Genomic DNA, 21,892 nt, shown 5'->3' on the forward strand with positions numbered 1-21,892 from the left:
GTCACATTTAGTCGAACATTAGACCTGGCCAGCTGGTTCATGAGACTTAAGGTAAAAACGCTCCCAGGTCGACCTCACAAGAAGGTGGGGAAGCCATGATATTGATAGATGTGCCGTTAAAGAAGGAGTAGTAAAACAGAGGTGACTGTGCCCATTTTACAATAGATGCCCGGATGCAGGAGCAGAGTTTTGCTTCCCAAAGTTGCGTCAGTGCACCGACGTACCACTTGTGAACTCCTGAGCATCACACGCACTTACCCAGTCAACGTACGATCAACGGGGATTGCCCATCTATCGCTATCATGGCTGAGCCCCAAGGAACACATTAAACTTGCTCCTGCGCAGTGCTGTCTGCAAAGGATGATGATTACCACATTTCGGAATTGGTGAAAACACATTGACTTTGCCCAATAAACGTATAATTCACAACATGACCCGGAAGGGATAATAAAGTTTAAATAATAGTTTGAATTATTCTACATCTAGGCCTTAGTCTAGAGCTTTTGTGCAATTTATTTTCGAGCTTATTGTTCCAAAAGTAAGCCAAACATATTCTAGTTGCTCGTGTTTTTCTGTCTGTGGCCGAAAAAAAATACATATAGGATCGTGGATTTGAGAGACACGGAACAAAACTACTTGATTCATGTCACGCATGTAAATTGCATGTAAATTGTTTCTTCTTCATTGGAGTTTGAACATCATTCATCACATTTGGTGGTTGGACGGTACGAGAATGTGTATTGACCCAGAAGGTGACGCGCTTATTCCGTCATACGTCTCTGTGTTTTTTCTTTTTTTCCAAACAGCTGATCACGCATGTTTGTCAGAACCCTGTGCCAATGGTGGCAGCTGCTTTGAGAATCCTGCTGGATTTGAGTGCCTATGTGCATCAGGCTGGACTGGGGTCACTTGCATTGACAGTGAGTGACCATGCTCACACTCGCGATAGGTCAGAATATAGAAGATGGAATAGAGATAATATAGTAGATGAAGATGACGATGAAGAATATCTTATTATAATGGAGCAAACGTATATAGTTATGTATGTATGTATGTATGTATGTATGTATGTATGTATGTATGTATATTTGTGACCAAAACGTCTTCTTCTTCTTCAAATATAAAACAAAAAAAACACGGTCCGTGAAGCCGTAAAGCGATGAGGCGGTGAAGCCATGTGACTATATATCTATTAATTGCATACTGTTTGAACATCGGTTGCATCCTGTCTATTAATTACGTACGTCTATTAATTATGTACTGTTGGAATATACCTTTTGACACTTTAGACTGCTGAGACCCCTTAGACCTTTGAAGAACCTTTATGTCCCCCAATACCCTTAATACCATGAAGAGCCCTAAGGACCGAAAATACCCTTAAAAACCAAAAAAGACCACAAAGACCCTTAAAGACCTTTAAAAACTCAGATGACCCAAAAGACCCAGAAAACCCTTAAAAACCCTGAAGACCCAAAAGACCTTGATGACCCTTAAAGACCCAGAGGACCCAAAATACCCTGAAGACCCCAAAGACTCAAAAGACACACACACCATTAAATACCACAAACTCCCTCAAGAGCCGAAAGACCTGTAAGACACTTCAGACCAATTAGACCAGCCTGGACCCTTGACCTTTTAGAGCTTTAGACCACTTGGACCTTTTTGATTACAAATAAATTACAAATAAATAATATCACCAATATTACAAATAAATTTGTACAAAAGAAATGTTTGTATTATGATTGGTGTAAATCATGACAATACAGCAACTCACATACAGTCATTATCCTCAGCCTGTGCTGTGCCTCTGCACATGCCTGTGCCTCTGCAGCAACGTGTGGCAAGGCAAGCATAGCGAGCCAATCCACGCTACTATTATTTTATGTTTAATATAGCAGGGAATATATTGATATTTAAAGGTCCACTGAAATAGAGCTTCATGCTTGATTTAATGAATATGTTTGGTTTCTCTAAACATATGTTCATCGCTGTTTTCCTGAATAAAAACTTCGAAACTAAAATGCTAGGGTATTTTGGATGTGTTTTGTACCCCTATTGCACTGCTCCAAAAACCGCCGCTGGTACTACGCAGAGCATCATGTGACCGTTTTACGTCATCGTCATCCTAACCCTAACAACTCTTGCATCTGAAAGTGTATCGCGGTACAACTGCATAATGCCCATGCACGCTTTACAATAGCGATTCCGTTTTCTACTATAGAAAGAAGAAATGAAAACAACCCCAACTTCTGTGCCAAAAATTGAGAGTGCCAGCTAGATGCATCGTTGCTGGTTGTTGAAATACAACCAAAGGTGGTGTTAGTTTGCACATATTCCTCAAAGATCCATCTCTAAGGAAAATTTGGAGAGCAAAAGTCAAACTCAAGAGGAAAGTGGCAGGGGCAACTGCTTCGAGCATCATTTGCACCGCTCTCTTCGAAGATGATGGGTTTGACACCGGGCGGCATTTCCGGTTTGGCATGACCAAACTGAAGCAGTTGAAAGCCGATGCAACCCCTACGAAAGTTAAAACTCAGTCTGAGTTTGATGAAAAGAAAAGCGTTCGATTTTTGACAGAAAATTGCCGCGTAAAAATACTACTTCACGCACCTGTGCTAGCTCGGATCAATGAATTCTAAATGAAATCCATTTCACAGTTATTATTGCCGAGTCTCTATTCAGGGTCTCCAGGGTTGTTTTGACCACCCGGTATTTCATCTATGATGCTCTCTTTCTCTCTCTCTCTCTCGCTCTCGCTCTCGCTCTCTCTCTCTCTCTCTCCACTTCCCATCTCTGGTTCATACATGCATGGCTTAGTTGGCTTCACAGCACCTACGACAGCATAATCGGCACAATAACATTCTACATCGGAAAACACTTCCTCAGATTCACTTCCTGCTGTCGCCCATTCTGAAATGAGTCGTGCTGCCATTTCTTAGCGCAGTTCACCGAAACTGTGCGTTGACAATGCACAGCAGCATGTTCATCTATTGTAGTATTGAAACAATCGTTCCCGGGATGACGTCACATGGACTACACAATCGCCTAGGGTTCTGTCCAGAATTCCTTGGGGTATTACCAGCCACATTTAATTTTTTTTTTTTTTTTTAAACTTTATCGCCTCAAAAATAATTGAAACAAATAACCATGTTCAGTTATTGGTGTATTTCTTACAAATCATTTTAATGACACCTAAAAAAGGTTTTTACACTATTTTAATGGCAGAGGACCTTTAAAGATTTGTATACCTTCAGCTGTGGATTGATTTTGAAGTTCGAATAATATTTTTTGTGCAAAATATCTCAAAGTATTCCTAACTTGTCAAACAGGGGCAGGTGATGGTGTGCCGCTGTGGTGACGAGAGCTTATTTTTGGTGGCTTTCCCAGTGTATTGTTTTTAACATGTGTTGAAAGATAATTGAATTACTTAGAAATTACTCATTCCATGTTTTTGAGATTATGTCGAGTAGCAATGTCAAGTTTTAAAGTAGTTTTAAATTTTAGATTGGAAGTTTTAGAGTTCAGTCAAGAATTGCAGGCAATGCATCGCAATCCTCAAAAAAAGAAATATATATATTTATATATATAAATAATAACGAAATGGTATTCATGGTCAAACTTTTGCTTCTTTTGTTGGAATTTTCTTGTAGGTCACGTACTCATTTGTTTTCCAAAACAATCCATTTCAACACAACACACTTACGGAAATTCAACACAATGCCTCTCTGGGAAAGCTGGCACAATGTCTCACAGCAGTTGTACTTCTTGTGATGGACCATGCTTTTTTGGAATGTCCCAAAGTAGTCATCTTTCTTTCCAGGGGAATGAGATTGGGCCAAGGGGGATGGCGGGATGTTCATTCCATAAGTCTTGGGATCCTTCCATATCATTGGGCCAAAAGGCTTCCGTACAAACTCCTTGTTGACCAAAACCCAACATCCATGTCTATATATTGCCTCGTTAGGTCCTGCCATTTTTGACATACTCCAAAAATTGAGAGAGAAAGTGTCCCGCTGCAGTGGGGAATAAAAGCCCCAGTCTATGAGAATACAACACCTGAAAGTTGATCCCTGGGCATTGTGAATGTGTTCTTTTGAAGAGGCCTTTCCTGTGTTTCGTAGCCACATTGCCTTCCCAGTGAACTGGATACCACGTTATGTATACTATTGTCTGCCTTTAATCCCCATTGATGATTAGCAGGATAATTACATTACGTTTCATAAATTTTTAATTCTCGGTCATATTATCCAGTGGTAATTGACTGTGGGTGATACTTTGACAAAGCCATTGCGATCGCAGGCCGTATGTTGTCGGCGGCCTGCAAATTGCACTTGGAGTTGTCTACCTCCTGTACACCCAGTTCAACTGTCTTTGTTTGTTCCTCTTTTTCTTCATTCTCCCCCATAACGTTTTGAAAAGTGCGGTCGAGATTTCTGGACCAGCTGCTAAAAAGCTATCGAATTTTCATTACTGTGGATAACGTTTGAACCCTGTGTCAAGGAGTCGTGAACTTAATCCCACAGTGGAGAGTAATGGTTAATTCATCACTTGGTATTCTTCTTAAATCCAATTGATAAATAAATCGTGAACAAATGAACCCAGAAAGGTAGAATCCATTGGAATTCCTTTTTGTCTGCAAGTCATATTTTCTCCCCATCAACTTGTGATATTACATCCTATATGGAAATACTTGTATGTTTTAAGCATGTAAGCGTAACATGCAGTCGGGTTGCAGTGAATACTCCATCTGTTCTTTTCAGATATCGATGAATGTTCTTCCAACCCATGTGGTCACGGTGGCACTTGCATCGACCGCATTGATGGCTTCGACTGCCTTTGCCCCCCACAGTGGATGGGCAGCACCTGCCAATTGGGTAAGACTTGTGTCCATTAACCTTGTTGTGAGTTGGAATGTGCTGGCAATCTATAAAAATCCTTCATTTTTTCATATGCTCATTGCCAAGAACTTAATGATAGACTTTGTGATTATAATGAAAGGTACTGCAGCAGGTGGATAGAACGACTTAAAAGGTTGTAAAGAGGGGTGCGAGACCATTGACCAATTTCCATTGCTTAACCTGACTGGACTGGGCATGCTATATCACCCACAGCTCATCCAATCAAAATCTGGAAAGGTATGGGAAGACAAGAATATAGAGAATATAAGAGAGAATAGAACGAGACGACAAAGCATAAACTTTCTCATTGTTACCCTCGCCAGAGGAGACGGTATTGCATTTGAGTCCGTTTGTTTGTCTGTTTGTCTGTTTGTCTGCACAGAATAAATATGATTTTCTCTGCAACCATTGACAGGAAATTTTCACCATAGGTGCAACTCCACCTGTATAATTTTTTAATGATAATTATGACGTCAAAGGTCACGTGGTTCGGCCGCCATCTTGGAAAAATCGAAAAACTTTGCACCTCTATATCTCGGAAAGTGCTGAATAGAAAAAAATAAGACATGGCTCATTGTAAAGAACTCTCCACGGGGAATAAAATATGTTAATGATGATGAGATAGGTGCCTCCACTATGACGTCATAATTCGACAAGTACAAAACTTCATCCAATCAAGATGAAATTTATTGAGCGCCATGTCGGCATAAACTGGTGGAGAAAAAAAAACGATGAGGTCATCAGTCACGTGGTTCGGCCGCCATATTTGTTTTAACACAAAAGCCTTAAAAACCACTGAAAATACATCCTGGCAAGGGTCTGCAATCTCTGATTGCTCTTTTTCTTGTTGTCTCTGTTTTATAGATGCCGATGAATGTGTAGACAGGCCTTGTGTGAACGCTAAAGCTTGCTGGAACATTGTCGGAAGTTATTACTGTGACTGCTTGCCTGGCTGGAGTGGCATCAATTGTGACACAAGTAAGTGTAAAGTTGTGACGTCTTCGGCCAACACGGAGAAAAAAAAATATATATTTAAATTATTTTGGGGTAGTTTCTTCATTCTGCTGCTTTGAGTACAAGTACAATGCACTACTCATTCATTAAAGGGACACACAGTTCCTTCCCCCGGTAATTATCTCATCACGTTTGCACATACCTGTCTCCGGGTGTTGTTGCACGGGCAGATGTAAATGGGTCACCGAGCCGTCCGACCATTGAAGACCTTTTGTGGGGCCTTCCTGCGCTCGCGCAGCCTCGTTATGGCTTCACACGGACGGCCACCCTAATTCAGTAACCGTTGCTTAATTGGGGGCAGCTGTCCTCACGCGATTGTGACTTTACGATCCGTGCCATTGGAATTGCTGAATAGATTGCCCCGGAGCTACCAGACGCTCGCGTGCAGTAAATTATTTTTGCAAGTGGGCGTTTTATTGTCAAATTTCCTTTTGTACCACAAGGGCCAACTGCAGCCACATCAACTTTGCGTTTTAAACTGGAAAGGAAAGGGTGTGGGGGGTGGCCACATGAAAAGTGAGATTTGTGACATTCTTCACTCATGTATTTATTTGTTTCAGATATGAACGATTGCCATAACCATTGCCAGCACGGAGGGATGTGTGTGGTAAGTTGCATCTTGACACGCAACTGTTGATCGACGGTAGACCATACAGCATTGTGTGTCAAAAATGCTTGCTTTCCATTGGCCGTGCGCCACGTAAACCTTTTACGGCTTTCTGGGTCTGCCAGTGCACAACTTCCTAAATAGGGTGCATGTAAAAGCGGGGAATTCTCGTGTAGTGTGTCGAGGGATGTTGGGGTTTCCCCCCCCCCCCATAATATCCTTAGTTACTGCCTTTGTAAACACATTGTGACAATGAAAGAGTTGTCCCAATTTCATCCTGCCAAATGGATGCTTACCTTGGCTTTCCTTTTTTTAAATGGCGGCCGGATAGTTTGGTTACTATATTAACATGTTTGCCAATGAGCTGTCTGATCTGTGACTTCATGGTATCCATGGTGATCGACTGCGACACAAGTGTCATTCTGATATGATTCCAACAGGGGGCGTTGTATCGTGGATTCAATTTGGAGGGTGATTTAAGCTGGCTGTCTCATCTGCAATCACACAGTCCCACATGATCCATCTGCAATCAGATTACCTTGTACATCCTGTGAATGAAATTATCAAAGTTTACTAATGGATCACTGTATTTGGAGTGTTGTAAACTCATTCTACTCCAAATAAAATTTCCCAACCAGATTTCCTAAAAGTCATAATAGTGATTTTCACCATTTCAACTCTCCCACTTAAGATGCTTCCTAAAGGGCAGTTGTACTTTTCTTTTCCTTTTTTGGTCATTTTATCAAAACAATTTGATGGTTTTCTTATTTCCTCATAGAGCTGCAACAACCCTGCATTTTGCTGTACTTACATTATTAACCTGGCCGTGAGTGCATGTTGACGATGTCGGCCATGATTGTGGTCAATGGCTGTTGAGCCAAGGTAAAGTCTTGTATGTGCTTTGGGGTGGAGCAGTTGCTTTTATTTGCTTTCGGCCTCTGCGGTCTGTCAGTGAGTGGTGCCTGAAAAGAGGTCGGCACTACTATTCCAGACCAACCGACGGGTTCCACAAAGCTTTGGGGTTGCATTTCAGCAGTGGGCCAGCTCTGTGGGCTGGCTGTTGCATTCATGGTTGCCTTCTATGCAAAGGCACAAGGCCTGGAGGGTTCGGATTTCAAAGCGGATCAGTTTATGGCAAAGTGGCCCTGCTATATCGCAGCCATATTATGTCAAAGTCACCGACTCTTCAGTGTGAATAGGCTTTTCTTATGGCCTAACAGCTGCAAGGTACAACGACCAGCGAGTATATGTTCGACATTTTATTTGGACTCCAAAGGGCTGTCTCCCTTCAAGTGGTCAAATTATATGAAGCTTTTATGGCATTGAATAAAAGCTCCCAAATTGGAAAATGTACCCGTTTTAGTTACAGTTATCAGCAAAGTCTGTTGACACTATGGCGCATATCATGATTTATTTTTTAAGCTAGATGACACTCAATGATATCCAAGGCTATATTGTTCTGCAATAGAATGCTAATTAATCTCTCAAGGTGTCATTGATTTATCAGAAGTTGACCAGGAAATTAAATTATACTTTATTTTCCAAGATTTTCCAAGAAATGCAGTTTGCACTTCTTTGATGAATATCCGGATCCGATAATTTTTTTAATCAAGTCTGCCACCTAAGGTGGGCGGAGGATGTTTCACCCTTGTCTGTTTGTCTGTCTGCCTGTCTGTCTGTGAGCAGGATATTTCAAAAACCTATGGATGCATTTGGATGCAAGTTATATGATATAATATTTAATATAATAATAATTTAATAGTAATTATAAATAATAAATCTAATAATCATAATAATTATTATATATAATAATTAATAATAAGAAGAATAATTAATGAATGAATGAATTAATTAATAATAATTAATAATAATATTATTAATAATAATCTTACTATAATTCACCAAATGTCCGTCCGTCCATTCGAAGGTACCGCAAAAACGGCTCAACCGATCGCAACGATATTTTGGGTGGGTATTCCTGGGACCCCTGGGAGTAAAATAGGATGTATTGTTTTTCCAAGTTTTCCAAATTTTCCAGTTTTTCCAAACACGATGGAATAATATTTACCGATAGGAACAGTGATGTGGCTTTTGTTGAAATTCTACGTACCAGGAGAGAGTATAGATCGTCTCCTGACGAACTCTTCCTATATAAACGTGCGGCTCCGAAGTAACACGGCAGTGTGTGCAAAGCGACTGAGAAACAGGTGTAGCGGCCGCTTCCGTGTTACAGATTCGGCGCGCACTCTTCACACATAAGCGTGCGACTGAGAAAGACGTGTAGCGGCCGCTTCCGTTTTTCAGAATTCAATCTTTTTTCAAAATGGAAGCCATGTACTGTTTAGATTTTTGATGATTTGCGTGTGATATGATTCAACGGATGTTTATATGAATCGTTTAAAAATTTTAAAAAGCCTTCAATTTCTGATATTTAGCCTTTTCATTTGGGCCTCCCAATTGAAGCCCCGCCCACAGGGCGGGTACCGTTGCTAGTAATAATAAATTTCATCTTAAATTAAATATTATAATATAACAAGTGAATCCTCTTGGATTGCGCTGAGGTTCGGGCTTGGAATTTCTAGGAGGAAGTATAATTTGTATGCAATGAAAGTACATGTAATATGGGATCGAGTAAGATCGAGTAAGCTTCACCAGTGCGCGTGCGCGAATTTACGTCACGTCGGCAGCGAGAAGGCGTTCCCCAACACGAACCAATCAGGAACTGCCACGCCCACTTATATGATCTCCGAATTCCTGTGACAGGAATTAGCGTTACACTGGCTGGAAGTCAATCGCTAAAGGCGCTTCCTCAGCGCCAATCACCAGTGCGCGTGCGCGAATTTACGTCACGTCGGCAGCGAGAAGGCGTTCCCCAACACGAACCAATCAGGAACTGCCACGCCCACTTATATGATCTCCGAATTCCTGTGACAGGAATTAGCGTTACACTGGCTGGAAGTCAATCGCTAAAGGCGCTTCCTCAGCGCCAATAATATTATAAGAAAACCTGGTGTTGGCTTAGCGGTTAGGGTGCCGGCTTGGGATCCTAGGATCCTGGGTTCGAATCCCGGTCAATTGCTGAATTAATGCCAGGGGGGTTGACAGCCTGTCATCCTTCTGAGGTCGGCAAATTGAGTACCAGTTCACTGGTAATTCCCTGTGTGTCGCAAGAGGCGACTAACAGGGTTGGTGGCAGGAAGGGCATCCGGCCATAAAACATTGCTTCAAAAAGGGAACCACGGTGCCCAAAAAAGGCCAACCCCTGCTCTGCGGGGAAAAATGGCCTCTGAAGGTGGTTCTATACAGTATGTGGTAGACACTTAAACGACTTGATGAATAATAATATAAGATTTATAATATTATATTGTTATATATAATATATTGTTCACCATTGAGAGATGGGGCCAAAACCGATATACAGTCTATAGCACAATATCTCAAAAAGCTACAGACAGATTCAGACGAAACTTGGTGGACAGTTTGGGTGTGTGACAAGGAAGAATTCACTCCATTTTGGTGAAGATCCAGATACGGAACCAGATATGATAGTTTTTTTTAATTTTCAAAGTGATTCTTCACCACTGAGAGATATGGCCAAAACTATACTATGGTGAAACAATATGGTGAGTTAATGATTTTTGTGGGGTTTATCAAATATTTAGTGCTAAAAGCAATAATAAAAAAATGTCCGAAAGATTGGACAATATTACAGGCACATTTCTAACTTTCCTGACAAGCAAAGGAACCTATGTTATTTGCTCATTACACACCCACATTGTCTTTTCATAATGTAAGCATTAGTTTAGGGCTGGCCGGATGGCCCAGAGGTACACACACTCAGCTGACCAGGATTGTAACCTACAGTAACTGCTTCGGCAGCACCAACATTCTCCATAGGGCATTGGTGTTGTTGATGATGATGAAGCATTTGTTTAAATCGTGTTAGTTTTATGCTCTCAGTTCACTCACCTGCTTACACCCTGATATCTAGTCGCATGTGTTTGAATCCAACAACACACCATTGTCTTGATATTTCGGTGCCATCCGCTAGAATTTGCTTGTGGATGTTAAAGACCTCAATGGACTATTTGAAACGCGTATTCTATTGTGTTGGTGCTCTAGTTAAATTCGAAATTCCTGCCTTGACTGCTTCTGGAAATGCAATGCCAAAGCAACCAGCATAACGCATTCCTTCAGAGTGATTGATCCGATTGATTTGGTGATGCAAGAAAGAGCTAACGGACCGGTTGCCCATGCCCCCACGACCCGTTACAGGACCTCATCAATGGTTACGAGTGCACATGCAGCCTCGGCTTTACGGGTCGAAACTGTGAGCTCGAGGTTGACGAGTGTGCAAGCTCACCCTGCGCTCACGGTGGCGAATGCCAAGACCTACTGGGTGGCTTTCGCTGCCTATGTCCTCCCGGTTACTCCGGCAACCACTGCCAGGTATGAACTGATGATGGATAGTTGTGGTACTTGTTGAATGGAAAGTGTTGTGGAATGAGTTGCATTCGCAGCGATATGTAATTTTGCGACTTGTGCAGATGAGACAACGTGTAATTTTGGATATGAATATTGCACAGCTTGATTTGGATTACTGCCAGCCAACCCCATGCCAGAATGGCGCAGATTGCTTCAACCTCGTCAATGATTACTACTGCCGTTGCTCCGATGACTTTGAGGGCAAGAATTGCTCGCAGCGTAAAGATCATTGCCTCACAAACTCGTGCCAGGGTAAGTGTATGATCCTTGGTACTTTTTTATTTTTTTCTGGATTTTGCTATTTAATTTTTAAAAAACGTAACGTTGGGTCAAAGGACATCTTTGGCATCATCTCAACCTGAAGTATCAGCATGTGGAGCGGCCACAGCTCCATGGTATTCTGACTGCACTGTTGCCATCTTTCTTTGTTTGCCTCCATTTCCCCCGACCGCCACCCCCAATTCTCCGAACACCTGTTCCATGGGATTGTGCAAGCAGTAATCGACAGCTGCACAGTTGCCGTGGCTGGAAATGGCTCGAGGGAAACCGTCCGCCTTATTTCATCACAAGTCTGCGGTCCGCATGGCCGGTGCATCAGCCAGGGTGGGGGCCGCTTTACCTGCGCTTGTGATGATGGCTTCACCGGGGACTACTGTCATGAGAGTACGTTTTCCACAAACAGTACTGAATTGCTCGAGATTGTACAACATAATTATGGTGAACTTGCAGAGAAATACCATGGTTGATATTATTACTCATACTTGATTATAATGAATGGTTGAAGGAACAGAAAAAGTGCTTTTAAGTCGTTATATAAATAATTTGAACTCTCAGAATTTACATTTGCTTACGTTTTACAATTACACCATCGATCCAAGGTATCGTTCTCATTTCCAAGGAATTAATATTGCTTGGGTAAAACACATACGATCAATTTTTGAAGAATTTGGTCACAAAGCTATTACACCAGTTTGGTTGTTTTTATCAGTGGAAAATGAATGAATGAATGAATGATCGTTTTTTAAGGCCATTTTCCCCGCTAGAGCGGGGGTTAGCCTTGCGGGGCCCCATGACAATCATGGTGCCCTGTTTGAGGCAATGTTTTTAGGCCGGATGTCTTTCCTGACGCCAACCCTTGGTCGCCTCTTACGATGCGCAGGGATACGGTGTACCTATTCTAAATCGGGGTACACCCCGGGATCACCGGGATTTTATCAGTGGAAATTAAAAAGAAATTCAAATAACACAAAGGTTTGAAGATTAGAATATCCTGAATAAATAGATTTCACATTTTTCATTTTTGAATAACAAACAAATTAGTTTTGTATTATTCAGATATTAAGAAAATTTAAGAAACCCCTCAAACATCGCACAGCTGAAAGAATTCTGCATGGAGGAGTGGGCAAAAATTTCTCCCAGTCGATGTCAGAGACTGGTAGACAGTTATAAGAAACGCCTACTTGAGGTTGTTTCTGCCAAACGGGGCAATACCACCTATTAGAGCCAAGGGTGTACTTACTTTTTCCACATGCGAAATTTGCATTTATGTTTATTTAAATTATACAATGGACTACAAAATGTAAATGTTTCATGATATTGGTTATATTATTTCACCTTTATCTATCAATATTGTTGAAATGAAGATCAAATAGCTGTATGTTGAAATATGTTGAAAAAGTCAAAACTTTACATGGGGTGTACTTACTTTTTCACGTGACTGTAAATGAAACACTTCCTCAATGCTTTCCTCTCCCTGCAATTTCATCAGACATCAATGACTGCTTCATCAATCGTTGCCGAAATGGTGCAACTTGCATCGATCAAGTGAATTCCTACCAGTGCATTTGCCACGAAGGATGGGAGGGTGATCTTTGTGAAATTGGTGAGTTGTTACTGCTCATTGATGGTGTATGCTAAACCAAAGTGATCATTTTTAATGTGTTTTTTTTTTTTTTTTTTTTTTTTTTTGTATACAAGATCGAGGCTCGTGAAAGAGCGAACATTAATCACACAGAAAGACAAACAGACACACAAAACAAATAACATCGGGAGCGGTAGACAAGATGGGGAGAGAGGGGGAAGGACACAAACACATTTGAGAGCAGGGACCGAGAGACATGGAGACATCGAGAGAACTGTGGGAGGGAGAGGGCTTTGGGGCGGAGGCATGGGAAGGGGGGGGGGGGGGGGGTGGGAGAGGTATAAAACATATGGGCACTGCCAAGACTTCCAGGAAAGAAGTTGGAATTTCAAACAAGGTGGATCTGGGGTGAATTAGTGGTTTGGGGTGTGTGCGTGTGTGTCTCTGTTTGTGTGTGTGTCTCTGTTTGTGTGTGTGTGTCTCTGTTTGTGTGTGTATGTCTGTTTGTGTGTGTGTGTGTGTGTGTTTGTTTGTGTGTGTGTCTCTGTGTGTGTGTGTGTGTCTCTGTTTGTGTGTGTGTCTCTGTTTGTGTGTGTGTCTCTGTTGGTCTGTGTGTGTCTCTGTTTGTGTGTGTGTGTGTGTGTCTCTGTTTGTGTGTGTGTGTCTCTGTGCGTGTGTGTGTGTGCCTGTTTGTGTGTGTGTGTGTGTGTTTGTTTGTGTGTGTGTGTGTGTGTTTGTTTGTTTGTGCTTGTGTGTGTCTGTTTTTATGTGTGTCTGGTTGTGTGTGTGTGTGTGTGTGTGTCTGTTTGTGTGTGTGTGTATCTGTTTGTGTGTGTCTGTTTGTGTGTGTGTGTGTGTGTCTGTTTGTGTGTGTGTGTCTGTTTGTGTGTGTGTGTCTCTGTTTGTGTGTGTGTGTGTGTGTGTGTGTCTCTGTTTGTGCTTGTGTGTGTCTGTTTTTGTGTGTGTCTGGTTGTGTGTGTGTGTGTGTGTGTGTGTGTGTCTGTTTCTGTGTGTCTGTTTGTGTCTGTCTGTGTGTGTCTGTTTGTGTGTGTGTGTGTGTGTGTGTGTGTGTGTGTGTCTGTTTCTGTGTGTCTGTTTCTGTGTGTCTGTTTCTGTGTGTCTGTTTCTGTGTGTCTGTTTGTGTGTGTCTGTTTGTGTGTGTGTGTGTGTGTGTATTAGACTGTGTGTGTATGTGTGTGTGTGTGTGTGTGTGTGTGTGTGCACCCAAATTTCAGGTAATTTAATATAATCAGAACAGTGAGAGCCACCACACACCAGTATGTCCCCTAGCGGTGCCAATTAATGTTTTTGTTTTTGTTTTTTCAGTAATTAAAAAAAATTGATGAAACGCCCTGAAACTCAAACGTGTTCTGTAACTTGTCATAATAAAGCCATGTACCAAGTTTCAATTGAATATGTTAAAGGGTATGGGGGAAAAGTCTGGAAAACCACATGTGGGACGGACAGACAGACGGAGAGCAAACCTATAATCTATGAGTACGTGTGTGCATGCTGCATACAACAAGGTAAAAAAAGTACGCTCGAATGTAAGTTTTACAAACATGGATGTGTGTTGCAGACACAAACAACTGTGAACCAAACCCTTGCCAGCACGGAGGGCGGTGTCGTGACTTGACTAACGACTTCTGCTGCGAATGCCAGAACGGATGGAAGGGCAAGACTTGCCATTCACGTGAGTGACACACACCGACCCTTACCCAGCCCCGGCTAATGATCAAAAATAGCGCCAGTGGGGTGGTCAATCTGAGGCTGGCATAGTTGAGGCTGCGGCTTTTCTTCTGGCATGTAACTTGGTATTACAGCAGCTCAACTGCTGCTTTCTGGAATTGTTTGCCAGACAACTGAAATTTTGTTGCATCTGAAGGTAGTTGCTGTTAATTCATACTTTTTTGGGAGGTAACTTGTTGCGGGAGAGTCGAGCTGACGTCATCTAGCAACCTTTTGCTTTCTGTAGGTGAGAGACAATGCGACGAATCGACGTGCAACAACGGAGGGACTTGCTTCGACCACGGTGATGCGTTCGTGTGTGCCTGCGCGCCTGGCTGGGATGGGTCCACGTGCAGCATCGGTACGTGGGATACATCATTCATGCAAAGGATTTTCACCTCAGATGAAAACCTTTCGGTTAAATACCAGTTACTATGCGATTTCATACCATCAGTGGTGAACCGCCATTAAGGTATCCCATCCAGCTATCGCTGTACCTTAATGGGAGCGATAAGCACCGCCTGCCACACGGTACATTATTTCTGGTATCCACTCATTTTATGGAATCGCCTGGATGCAGCCGGGAGTAACTTGCAGCACCAACAAACGACGCAGTTGTCAGACCAGCTTGTTCTGGCATAACAAGAAAATTAATAATTTAGACTCATTTGTTTGAGAGGGTGTGTCGGGTTACCACAAATCACGACTAAAGCTGTCAATTGTCACTTGTCAAGATGTGGATTTTTTTTTCTGGAAAGCCATCTTAACCATCCTGATCTTTTTTTGGTTTCTTTGCTTCTCAGGATGGTAAAATTAAATTGCGGTTTGTTAATCAACATTGTTCCTCGACATTATCGAAGGCTCATGTGGAAGCGTTGAAGCACGTTACCTGTAGGACGGTGGCAATAGGGGACAATTGACAAATCATTCCGGTATATGGGATTTGATCCGATGTCACGGCATGAGGCAACAGCTCAGGTGGGAAAACCAGATGAGGCATTTACCTTCAGCTGCTCACAATCCGTCCCAGAAACCTCCTAATTCCACGAGAAAAACAATATACCCAGGATTCAATGTTTTTGTTCAAACTCTTTGCTGAACAAAGTATTGTTTGATCTTTGGCTGCCTCTGTGAGTACAAATCGACCCTAAATCAAATGATTGGTTATTGATACAATAAGGCTTGTTATGTGACCCTGCTCCGGGACGTCATGGAAGCCTGTGGCTTCCCTCAAGTTCCATGAAAACTTGCCTAGGAGCCATTCAGGAGCCACTCCACCAGGCCGATGGACATGATTGATGGCACCGCAGTTGTTGATGAGCGTTGAAATGTGAACGCCTCGACGTCAGAAATCCACGTCCTTATTAGGAACCCCAGGCGTACGTTTCAGGTTAATTTGGTGTTCCGTTTGTTGCTCTTGCTTATTTACATTCCAACTGAAGCTATTTTCTCCATCCCGAACATTTCTGTACCGCCCCATTACGGGAGGGCCTCCGAGCAAATGGTCGTGCATGCCTTTATTTCCCTGTGTTGGAGGTAAAGTTTGAATGTTCTGTGCGTACATTTAAAGTGTGAGTTTGGCTGTTTTAGACATGCTATTTCGTATGTAGCGTGTGGCTGCTGGTTGCATCATTGCTGGTAGCGCGGCCGTGCCGCTGATGCAGTGCCCCTTTTACCAGTGAGCTGGTACTCATTTTGCCAACCTCTGAAGGATGACAGGCTGAGTCAACCCACCTGGTGTTATTTAACGACACAACAGGGGCTCAAACTCAAGACCCTAAGATCTTAAGCGAGCCACCTTAACCGTTAAGCCAATACTCGGCTTTTCAGACATAATTGAAAACCCTCAGTTTTGGCATTTTATTCCATCTATTGTTTGTAATGTGAATAGGCAACTTGACCACCTTTTGACGTTATTCTCTCCTCTGGTGGTTGTACAAAAATAAACAACATTTGTGGCAGCCTTGCTGTTGCTAAAAGAGTCACCAAGTGTCGACTTGATTTGTGGGTACCAAAGTGGCCAAATACCAGTGTTCCAGCTCACCATGGCTGACCTTTAACCTCTCCTCCACACACACCCTCCTTTCCAAAACCTTCCCACCTGGCCCTCCACTACCTTGCCCTCGTTGCACTGCAGCTAAAAACAGTAGCTGTACATCGAGTCCCTGCCTCAATGGTGGCACATGTGTAGGTGGTGGCAGTACCTTCACCTGCGTCTGCAAGGATGGATGGGAGGGGGTCACGTGTTCCCAAAGTGAGTTTCTGGTCATTTTTTGCTTTTTTGTTGATGAGCCAAGGATACTCTTGGTTTCAGACTTGCTTGGTTGATGTTGTTGTTGTTGTTGTTGTTCCCATACAATGTCAGTCTCGGGGGAAGTTGTAGGTTATGTGGCATGAAAATCACTTGACCACCTATTTACACAAAAGTGACTGACATAAAATGCAGATGACCCCTTGGACCCCTATGACCCTATGAATGCAGATGACCTCTATGCACTATATAATCGTATTTATTTTTGAAAAACTGGAAAATGAAACTGATCTCCACAAAATTGAAAATGCATGCACTGGTTAATTTATTTATCATGGTGATCATAATCATTCCGTGTGCAGCATGTGGCTACTGGTTTGCATCGTTGCTGCGAGTGTGGCTGCACCACTGATGCAGTGCCTCCTGTAGGTTAAAGCAGGAATTTGGAACACTCCAGTGCCGGTGATAACTCGCCTTCTCTTCACAAATGACACTGTGGGGTTTGTAACGTTCACCAGCTAATGCTGGCAGACGGGCCGCTTAGTTTAACGTCCATCCGAGGGACGGCACACGCATCGACGCATCATCTTACCCACGGTGGTGTGTGCAACCTTGTGTGCAACCTACGGCTGCATCACCTTCTGGGGGTGTGGCTATGCCACTGATGCAATGCCCTCCATTACCTGTAAGCTGGTACTAATCTTGCCGACATCTGGAGGATGCCAGGCCTTGTCAACACGCACCTGGTGTTAATTGAACAGCTTAACTGAACAGCCCACACCAGGCTTGTCCTACCAGTGAAACCACACCACGATGACAGTTTATAGTCGAGAGAGTTTAGAAATGAGTGTGCGTATTCTCAGCTATCCTCCCAGCCCATTCCTGGTGATTGTCATTTGAGTAGCTCATGTTGCAGTATTTAAATGAACTAGCAACGGTACCCGCCCTATGGGCGGGGCTTCAATTGGGAGGCCCAAATGAAAAGGCAAAATATCAGAAATTGAAGGCTTTTTTTATTTTAAACGATTCATATAAACATCCGTTAAATCATATCACATGCAAATCATCAAAATCTAAACAGTATTTGTAGAATTTCAATAAAAGCCACATCACTGTTCATATCGGTAAATATTATTCCATCGTGTTTGGAAAAACTGGAATATTGGAAAATTGGAAAAATTGGCAAAATTGGAAAAACAATACAGCCTATTTTACTCCTGGGGGTCCCAGGATTGCCCACCCAAAATTTCGTTGCGATCGGTTCAGCCGTTTTTACGGTACCTGGGAACGGACGGACATTTGGTGAATTATAGTAAGACTAGGGCATGCCCGTACGTGGGTGCCCGTTCCTTGCCAAAAAAAAAAAAAACGCTACCCGTACGCTCTACCCCGCCCGTACGCCCGTACGCCCGTAAACAAAAAAAACAACGCTCTTCGCTTCCGCCCTTCGCTCTGACTGAATTGGGAGAAATAATGCGCATAAGAAATCGAGAAATTATTATTTTCTCCGGAAGAAATCGAATTACGAACCGTAATGGCGCACGCGCTCGGCTCGGCTCGCTCTCACATCGGCCACGCCTACGCAACAACGCGTTCTGTGATTGGCTGCCGGAAGTGCAGTCTTCACTGTCCGGAAGGTCGCATATCGCAGTTACGATGAATCGCAAATTAGTTTTAATTAGTTTTAAAACATAGTTGAACGCCAACATAGTTTGCCGACGGGAAATAAATGAATACGCTCTCAAATGTGCCGTCCGAGGCAGAGTCTGTTCGCCACGTTCGGCACACGTGATAGCTCGCTGCTCTCTGATTGGTTGAATCGTTTTTTGGACATAGCTCGGTAACTACTTCTCCGATTAATTTAAAACCTTGAAAAGGCACATCCTCGGGTCCCCAGCAATATACCTGGCAAGTTTCAAGTATATCGGACCCGTGGTCGTCGAGAAACAGCGGTCACAGACATACACACATACACACACACACACACACACACACACACACACACACACACACACACACACAGAGAATACTGGAATTATAGATAGATGAAACTTTGGCGAGGTAAGGTATACAGGTACTAGCAAACTTTTGTGTTACTTGCCCAGCTTTATCGTCCCACATGGGAACTTGAACTTGCTCATCAACTTGTACACTTACTCGTGTGTATAACTCTGGTAATTTGCTCAGGGCAAATTGCCCACAACTTCCCCTTCATTCATGTAAACTCCTGTTTCTTGTATTTCCTCCTTCTAGACACCAACGACTGCAACCCACACCCTTGGTAAGTCCTCACGTTGGTCACATTCTCAAAGCATGCCAGAAATCAACTGCAGAAATCATGTCAAACGTACACAGAAATTCGTTCAAATATTGATAAGGAGCTTCGAGATGAACAAACAAACAATGGATTATTGGATGTTTTTTTTCTTGTCTTTTCAAAACCACAGCTATAACGGAGGGACGTGCGTCGATGGAGAAAATTGGTATCGTTGTGACTGTGCTTCTGGGTTTGCGGGTCCAGACTGCAGAATTAGTGAGTCTGTTTCACAATTCATCTCCAATTTTCCAATCATCTGCATTAATTCTGGAATCTGCTGCTTTTCCATTGCATGTCAAAGTCAATTTTTTAAATAATAAAATGAATATGTATTGCCTTCCTCACCATAATGCCCACGTTTTGCTCAGATATCAACGAGTGCCAGTCGGCCTCGTGTGCGTCGGGGGCGACTTGTGTCGATGAGATCGATGGGTACCGCTGTCTGTGCCCACCAGGGCGTAGTGGCCCGCATTGCCGACAGGGTGAGTTTACTGGGTTTTACCTGTTCAGGCAAGCGAAAAATCACAACAGCCATGGCACTTTGATGGGCATTGTGATTGCCTCGGTCATTTGTATGCACATGCAAACTTCATTTCCAGTTAAGACCCAATTCCATGTTCTCTTATGACTTCTTGGTCTGGATTTGAATTTGAAATTTATTTCACAAGAGATTATTTCTCAAATTGATTAATCATCCATATGACCTCAAAGTTCACATACCTGGAGGAATCTCACAGTTTTAGTCTACCTGTTGAGAAAATTATCTTTGAGTTAATCTTGTGTGACACTAGTAATGGAAGCACCACGCGTACCTTGTGCAGGTAGCGGGAAGCCGTGCAGGCAGAACGGCAGGCTCCGTGCGCACGAGTGGAGATGGGAGGAAGAATGTAACACCTGTCAATGCATCAATGGGCAGGTTAACTGCTCCAAGGTGAGCACAGGCTATTTTGTACATGATTCAAATTACCTGGACTTGCGTGGAGAATGAATACCTATCGTAGTCGAGCACCTGGACTTGCGTGGAGAATGAATACCTATCGTAGTCGAGCACCTGGACTTGCGTGGAGAATGAATACCTATCGTAGTCGAGCACCTCTTGCGTGGAGAATGAATACCTATCGTAGTCGAGCACCTGGACTTGCGTGGAGAATGAATACCTATCGTAGTCGAGCACCTGGACTTGCGTGGAGAATGAATACCTATCGTAGTCGAGCACCTCTTGCGTGGAGAATGAATACCTATCGTAGTCGAGCACCTGGACTTGCGTGGAGAATGAATACCTATCGTAGTCGAGCAGACATGTTCCAATCCTCAATGCCTGTAATGACCAATAATTCTGCGATACGCTATAAAAAATAATTCTCAGCAGCTTCTTTAGTCCTATAAAGGTGACCATGAACCTTTCTTGCTAAATAGGAATGTTATCAATCACTTGATTTGATGTACCTGCTAGTTGAAGTTGAAACACTTGGTCCGAAAGACCACGGTCAGTGGGATTTGAAGCCATCTCGGTGGAGTGCACTCCAAATTAATTGTAAACTGATTTGGAATCTTATTAGTGGTCTTCTTCTTCTTCCATAAGCAGCACAAGGCCACAGGTTAACATCACTGGGTGTGGGCATGGCTGTGCCATTGATGTGATGCCCTTTTTTAGGTTAGGACAGGAATTTGTAATTTGGCCATGGTGCCGGTGATAGCTCGCCTACTCTTCGCGAAACACCGTGGGGTCTTTAACGTCCACCCACCAACCACGAATCGCCCTACCTGTGAAACACCAGGATGAGAGTTTATAGCCGAGTCAGGATTCAAACGCAGACTAGACAGCAGGCGAGTGTGCACACCTCCAAGGCCTAGGCCATCCTGCCAGCCCAGCTTAGAGTCATATAACAGACAATTTGACAGTAAATCAAATTCAGAGATGGGGTACACATATTGTTCCATAAATTAATGCTCAATTATCACGCATTTCCCATGTACAAACACCATAGGGACATGAAAAGCTAATAAGTTCTCAGTCGTTTGTGCGTGTGAACCTTTTGTAGGTAGGTGTGCAGGTGCAGTTATATTTTGCGTGTACTTATGTTCAGGTGTGGTGTGGAACGAGACCATGTCCGCTCGGCGGCCCCGTCAATTCGCACCTGTGGAGTTGCCCGGTTGGCACCTCGTGCATGGCCGTACCTGAAGCGGCCTGTTTGGTGGCACCTTGCGAACAATGGGGCGAGTGTATGCCAAGAGTTGAACCAAAGAACAATGGCGTGGAGCACGGAGGCACCCCTCCAGCAAAAATTCTACTCTTCTTTGACACGACGTCACTGAAGCCCGTGAGAGAAAAAAAAAAACATTTTATTTTCATTTAGAGGTGTGAAGTGAACATTTTGAAACAAACTTATTTTAAGTAAAGTAAACTTGTTCAACAAAAAAAAGAACAAGAAAAGAAAGAACAAAGATTAATTTTACGTTTCTTGACTTCCAGGGGACAACTTTGAATCACGTGTGCTCCGAGATCCGGCACCTCTTTGTACTGCAAGAGCTGGCTTGGGATCGTCCAATGTTCATCATGTGCAAACCTTCACTCTTGGGCGCCAGTAAAATCAAAGTGGAAATTGTGAGCCAGTCCCTCTACACTCTGACCTTTGATGGTTTTGTCATAAAAGTGCGGCGGCATGTTGAAAATACATCCTCCGGTAAAACAGCCAAATGCGTTTCAACTCTCCAAAGGATCACAAAGTGT

General features: G+C 43.0%; 1 protein-coding gene across 2 annotated transcripts in view; it reads left to right on the forward strand.

Annotated features, from left to right (window-relative positions):
* Positions 1–21,892, forward strand: part of JAG1 (jagged canonical Notch ligand 1) — a 50,044-nt gene that overhangs the window by 23,678 nt on the left and 4,474 nt on the right. Inside the window, exons 8-24 of one of the 2 annotated variants that reach the window (XM_068129072.2) lie at positions 807–920; positions 4,761–4,874; positions 5,763–5,876; positions 6,473–6,519; positions 10,795–10,968; positions 11,067–11,256; positions 11,503–11,667; positions 12,773–12,886; positions 14,445–14,558; positions 14,841–14,954; positions 16,731–16,847; positions 19,098–19,125; positions 19,292–19,377; positions 19,530–19,643; positions 19,983–20,092; positions 21,249–21,482; positions 21,635–21,766. In XM_068129072.2, coding sequence (XP_067985173.2) covers positions 807–920; positions 4,761–4,874; positions 5,763–5,876; positions 6,473–6,519; positions 10,795–10,968; positions 11,067–11,256; positions 11,503–11,667; positions 12,773–12,886; positions 14,445–14,558; positions 14,841–14,954; positions 16,731–16,847; positions 19,098–19,125; positions 19,292–19,377; positions 19,530–19,643; positions 19,983–20,092; positions 21,249–21,482; positions 21,635–21,766 — 2,081 coding nt within the window. The remainder of the gene's footprint in view (positions 1–806; positions 921–4,760; positions 4,875–5,762; positions 5,877–6,472; positions 6,520–10,794; positions 10,969–11,066; positions 11,257–11,502; positions 11,668–12,772; positions 12,887–14,444; positions 14,559–14,840; positions 14,955–16,730; positions 16,848–19,097; positions 19,126–19,291; positions 19,378–19,529; positions 19,644–19,982; positions 20,093–21,248; positions 21,483–21,634; positions 21,767–21,892) is intronic. The other variant, XM_068129073.2, reaches the window with a different exon arrangement.

Source organism: Myxine glutinosa, chromosome 9, assembly GCF_964187855.1.
Source record: "Myxine glutinosa chromosome 9, kmMyxGlut1.1, whole genome shotgun sequence".
NCBI classification, from domain to species: domain Eukaryota; kingdom Metazoa; phylum Chordata; class Myxini; order Myxiniformes; family Myxinidae; genus Myxine; species Myxine glutinosa.